This window comes from Meriones unguiculatus, chromosome 1 (assembly GCF_030254825.1).
Source record: "Meriones unguiculatus strain TT.TT164.6M chromosome 1, Bangor_MerUng_6.1, whole genome shotgun sequence".
Taxonomy (NCBI): domain Eukaryota; kingdom Metazoa; phylum Chordata; class Mammalia; order Rodentia; family Muridae; genus Meriones; species Meriones unguiculatus.
The window spans coordinates 118430652-118436627 of NC_083349.1; the positions used below are offsets into that span (position 1 = coordinate 118430652).

Consider the following 5976-nt stretch of genomic DNA (forward strand, 5'->3'; position numbering starts at 1 on the left):
TATTTGAAAAAGAAAAGCATTTATAGTTTGAACACCATGGCAGTCTTTGTCTTACTCGACTTTTCCCTGAGAAGCCAGACCTGGTGTGCTTCATTCACACAAACTTCTTGCTAGGCATTGTGCTCTGTGGAGATGTAGAGAAGGCCTTACACAGCTGCTGGCTGCTTGTTGCAAGCAATGCAGTGCTTGGAGCAGTGGGTCGCCAACTTCCCAATACTGACCTTTGAATACAATTAATTCTTCATGCTGTGGTGACTCCCCGCCATAAAATTATTTCTTTGTTATACAAGTGGTGGTGATACACACCTTTAATCCCAGAACTCAAGAGGCAGAGGCAAGCAGGTCTCTGAGTTCAAGGCCAGCCTGGTCTATAGAGTGAGCTCCAAGACAACCAGGGTTGTTACACAGAGATACTCTGCCTCATAAAAAAAAATTTTTGTTGCTACTTTATAACTGGAATTTTGCCAGTGTTATGAATTATAATTATATGATATACAAAATATCTGGGCATTTGATGTCCAAGGGGGTTGCGACGCACAAGTTGGGAACCACTTGCTTAGAGCTTTGCAAGAGGAAAACAAAAGTTGGAGCAGCAAAGAGACTGTTCCCAGATCATCAGTAGAGTGTGCTGGCCTCGAACTCAGAGCCAGTAATTTAACAGTCTAAAGGCCCTTATGCAAATTGTGTAAATGAGTGGTGAGTGTCCAAGGGTGTGGTTTGGGATGAAATGGGATAGCATATGTTTAAGAGGAGACGTTGGGACCATGTTTGCCCAGGGTGTATGATGCCCCAGGTACCATCCTTAGCACTGCCAACGTCAGCAACAACAGTAATCACCATTGCAGGAAGAGCACAGCTCCATCTTCTCCGGAGATGTGCGCTTTCCTAAGTCTTGTTACTACTGGCAGGACCCGAAGTCTTCCTTTTATCGAAGCAAAACAAAAAAGGAAGCAAGCGTTACAAAAGGTGAATTTTGCTGTTCAAACACATCCAGCCCAAGGCCTTGTTTGTCCCGTGTGTTTGAGAAGTGGATGGGTCCTCAGCAAGCCCAAGCTATTGGCATTTCTATTTGAGAATGTGGGGTGAGTTTATTGGGTTAAAATCGGCTTTGTTTGGGTTTGCACCGCCCTTGTTCCCCGGGAGCCCCACATGGGGCGCCAACATGGCCTGGAAGAGGGGCATGTCAAGTGCCCCCCACCTCGCATTGTTGCTGCGCAGTGAACTGGAGTCTCCGAGGGGAAGGGGATAAAAAGGAATTCCTCACTTCCATCCTGACTGGGATTCTCCTTTTCTTCAGCGGCTCCAAGCTGCAGTAATCCGTATTCACCTCGCCCAGCCCTGGGTTCTCCGGAGTTCTCGGGCTCTCTGTCATTGTAGTCTTATCTGCGCCTGCTTCTTCCAATGGCGCTTCTTGGGAGCTCTTTCACAAAAAAAAAGGGGGGGGGGCTAGCTCCATAATGGCCGGCGTGGCCCCTTTCTTCTCTCTCTCCCTCTCTCTTTCTCTCACTCTTTTCTTAAGCTTTCCGACGGAGCCGGGCTATTTAATCTTCCTGAGCTGTTCAAGATGTCACTTACCTCTGATGGTGGGGACAAAGGAAATACTTCCACAGTGAATGCCCGGCAGAGCTGAATGCCTCAGGCTGCTTTGAAGAGGGTTCTTGGAAGTCTGTTTCAGAGAGTGGCCTGAGCGCAGATCTTTTTGTGCTGTGGCCTGCCTGCCTCCCAGGCAGCCTCACGAGAGGCGTTTAGCATAAAGGACAGTGAAGGGCTTTGTCGTCCAGCAGCACCCAGTTCAAATCCTAGCTCAGACTTGAGCAAATCAATCACTTAATTGTCCTGGGCCTCAGTTTCCCACTCTGTGAAGATGAGGGGATGATGGAATGCATTTCTTTTCCCTGTAAGGTACAACTGTGAACGGCACCCATGTGAGCTTGGAAGAACAGAATGCTTACACCCCCCTCTGCTCTGCTCCCTGGAAGTCTGTGGTGTAATTGAGTGATTGATTATGTATGTTCCTGGCAACGAGTGGGCTAACCTATGGAATTTTGGAAAGGAGTCCCGAAGTTTCATTAATTAATGAATGAGCGCAGGAGTCAAAGGCTCACAACCTTTGTCACCTTTGACCTCTCTCCCACATCGACTGTGTCTCTGAGCCTTGTTGGTTCTGCATGGGACAAGCCCCTCTGGGCCACTGGGCCACACCAGTCAGGCCATAGCCTCAGAAGATCTCCCCGGTGCTCCAGAATACACCAGTACTTCCTGTTACCGACAGGGTGATCTCTACCTCATTTTCAAGGCCCTTGAAGATCTCCTAATTTCTCCAGCCTCTCAACGTCCCCGACCCTTCCACGAACCTTGTGCTTCAGACAAGAGGTTTTACCCTCATAACTCCCCAACCTTTGGAGATTTTTTATGCGGCATAGAAAAATGACTTTCTGTCACCATCCTTCCAGGCCCAATTCATTATTACAGGGCATCCTTTCCCTCCGTGCCTCAATTCCACTCAAAAAACAGCTTCCTCATCCCTCCCTGAGCAAGAGACTCAAGTCTCCATTCGAGGTGAATATGCCACAGTCCCTGCCCTTGAACTGGACACCATTTGTTGGGCGCCTACATTCCTCTTCTTGCTGACAGATGTCTGCATCCAACTCCCTGAAGCAGTCTGAGGCACCTGCTTGCATTCACACATCCTCACGCCCCAGCTGGGAAGACGAATTCAAATTTTAAGATGCAGAACTGCAGAATAAAACACTCCCTACCTACTGTATGCTTGGCAATTGCATGTCACATGCTTTTATGGGAAGCAGGCCCTGCTCCCATTCTTCAGGTAACAAAACTGAGACCCACACAGATGAGGACTCAAACCATGCAAGGGGTATGTAATTCATTTCCCACCTACAAATTAATGCCTAACCCCAAATCAAATGAGATTTTGCTGTAACTGAAATAACTGTTGCAGTGTTTTACTGCTTGGGGACAATATTGACCTAAGTAAATGTCCCCAGGCCAGTCTGGTCACGGAGGACCTCTCCAACCCTGTGCTGACCTGGGTGGTGGGCTGCTTGCATTCTGTATATGAAATACAGATCACACACCTTCTCCAAGGCCCCGCACGCAGCCAGGGCCAGCGGACCCTTCCCGAGCGGTGTACAACTTTTCATTTCCCATATCAATCATGAGAACAAGTTGAAGTTCAGATAAAGGCAGCTTGGTTTCCCCTAATTGTTCAGGATTTAGACTGCCTGTTTGCCCTGCAGACTGCGGCCACTGGGTTCCCGGCGGGGGGCTGTGGCCGGCTCTTTCTCTAACAAACCCGTGTTCATGCGTCCATTCAGATCCATCACCCTGAGATAAACTGTGAATATTGCCCTTTGTCGCCGCTGCATTCTTCCCGGCATTGTGGGGGCACTATTTACGGATTTAAAGGTTCATTTGCACAATTCTTTTGTCAGCAGCCCCGGCCGCAGAATGGCAAAGCGAGGGCTACCTCTCCTTTCTGGGTTACTGCCCCAGCTCTCTCTGAGCAGAATGGACACGCCTGCCCGGGACTTAGCATGAAGAATGTCATTTCGAAAATTACATTTTTTAAACGACCTGTCTGCTTCCGTGGCCAGGGGGGTCACCAGTTCACAGGGGGCGGGATTTAGGTGTTGCTCCCACCCCTTCCACCAGAAGCCTTTGAAAAACAGCACGGAGTAAAATGAGGCAAGCGTTACAGAAAGGCATCGGGACTAGGCTCTGGACTGAGTACTTCCTGCTGCAAGCTCTCTGGTCCACCCTGCGTGGGTCTCCTGCTTTTACGTTGGTCTTGTTAGTCTTATTTTGCAGAGAATGAAACTGAGTCTTTGAGAGAAGAGGGTGGGGAGCGGCGGGGGTGGGGGGGGGGAGAGGTCACAACAAGAAAGAGGCAGAGTGGAACTTCCAATGTAGAGCTTTCTGACTCGATCTGTGCACCCGCCCTGTCCCCTGCTATTCCCTAAGGTTTCCATTGGAGGATCCAGGGTTTCTGAATAAAGCAGTAGGATTTGAACCAGAAACAATGCAACCAGGAGATGCGTGTGGCCAGCTTGCAGAGAACATAAGCGTGCTATTGTCTCTGTGACTCCCGCAGCTCTGGGACCTCCCTCAGGAGCCTCCTCCTTCTCCTCCGGGATCTTACTCCGTTTTCACAGCCTGGGAGAGATCTGGAATGGCATCCTGTCCCCTTTGTGACGACTCCTAATTACAAGCTCTGTCTGCTGGCCCCCCACCCCCAGAGTGTAGGCCCCCTGAGGATAGTCCTGCTCTTCCCTCTCTGGGTCTCCAGCGGCCAGCTCCAACCCCAGCTCTCTCTCTCTCTCTCTCTCTCTCTCTCTCTCTCTCTCTCTCACACACACACACACACACACACACACACACACACACAGTGAACACATATTGGAGATGAATGGATGAATGGCTTTAGTGCACTATGAGGGCTACATGTCCTGGAACTCTCACAGAGAAAAATCCATATTGAGCATGGCTGGCCACAATCCCTACACTTCTGCTGGAAGATAGGAACAAACCAGGAGGTGCAGACAGTTCTGTGAGTCTGTGGGCTTGTCTGCAAAAGGTGGAGGGGGAAAACAAAATTGAAAAAGGAAAAAGAACAGAAAAAAGATTTTTACCCAGAGCCCCCCCAAAGAACTAATCTGAGTTACAGTAGAAATTGCTTTTACGTCTTTTGTGAAAATTATCCCAAGCTTTTTCTCTTACTCACAGTGCAACCTGTACCTCGCCTTCACAGTAGTGTTTGAAAGAAAAGGGGTGTGGGGGGATGTAAAAGGTGAAGTGAGGGAGTGTGGAGGTTGGAACTCAAAAACATGAAGAGAACGTTGTTTGTTTGTTTTTTCCTTATTTAGTTTTTATTCATAATCTGCAATCCAGCTAGACTTGGAGGGGAATGAGGAAAATGTGGAACCCAAAGAACTTCAGCAAGAGCAGAGATCACAGGGTACTTCGAGCAAATGAGATGGAGGTGCTCTCCTGAGCTCCAGAAGGAATGGCCCGGTGGATAAGATGCCCGCCAGTCAAAAGGATTAGAGTTGTCACGGTCACAAAGTGTGATCTTCTTGCTGGTCTTGCCATTCCTGGACCCAAGATGCTCCACGGCTTCCACAATGCTAGTGCCTTCTTTCACCTTCCCAGTAACCACATGCTTGCCATCCAGCCACTCCGTCTTGGCAGTGCAGATAAAAAACTGGGAACTGTTTGTGTTTGGTCCGGCATTTGCCATGGACAAGATGCCAGGACCTGTATGCATCAGGATGAAGTGCTCATCTTCAAATTTCTCCCCGTGGATAGACCTGCTGCTGGTGCCATTATGGTGTATGACGTCACCACCCTGGCACATGAATCCTGGAGTAATTCTGTGAAAGGGGGAACCCTCATATCCAGATCCTTTCTGTCCAGGGCTCAGAGCACGAATGTTTTCTGCTGTCTTTGGAACTTTGTCCACAAACAGCTTGAAGGAGCCTCGGCCCAAGGGCTCACCATTGGCCTTGATGTTGAAGAACATGGCAGGGTAGACCATGGCTGCAGCAAGCAGGGACAGGGGACAGGGGACAGGGGACGGCGGCGTCTGCAAAGCCCTGCTTTGTTTTTTCCAAAGCTGAACCACACACATTTTATCTGTGACACTGTGACAGAGAATCGCTGTATTATTTTTAAGTGTGTGTTTGTAGTGTGTGTGAAGTATGTATGCATGTAGTGGGGGGGTAGTGTGTATGTAGTTTTGCGTGGTTTGTATGTAGAGTATGTGTGGAGTGTGTTTGTAGTGGGTGCATATGTAGTAGTATGTGCAGATAGCATGTGTGGTGTGTATGTATAATATAAATGTATGCAGTGTGTGTGGCTAGTATATGTGGAATGTATGCATAGTACATGTGTAGTCTATATTTGTAGTATTTTATGTGTGTAAAGTGTGTGTAGTATGTTTGTGCAGTGTGTTTATAT

General features: G+C 48.6%; 1 protein-coding gene across 1 annotated transcript; it reads right to left on the reverse strand.

The window, feature by feature from the left end:
* Nucleotides 1-4879: 4879 nt before the first annotated feature.
* LOC110545468 (peptidyl-prolyl cis-trans isomerase A-like) lies at nucleotides 4880-5563 on the reverse strand. Its single transcript, XM_021631614.2, has one exon. It carries the CDS (start codon nucleotides 5552-5554, stop codon nucleotides 4880-4882), a length of 675 nt encoding a protein of 224 aa, XP_021487289.1. The 5' UTR covers nucleotides 5555-5563.
* Nucleotides 5564-5976: the final 413 nt, after the last annotated feature.

Bases quoted from the DNA above. Each gene is read 5' to 3' on its own strand.
- LOC110545468 (XM_021631614.2), bottom strand. From the start codon at position 5,554: ATGGTCTACCCTGCCATGTTCTTCAACATCAAGGCCAATGGTGAGCCC.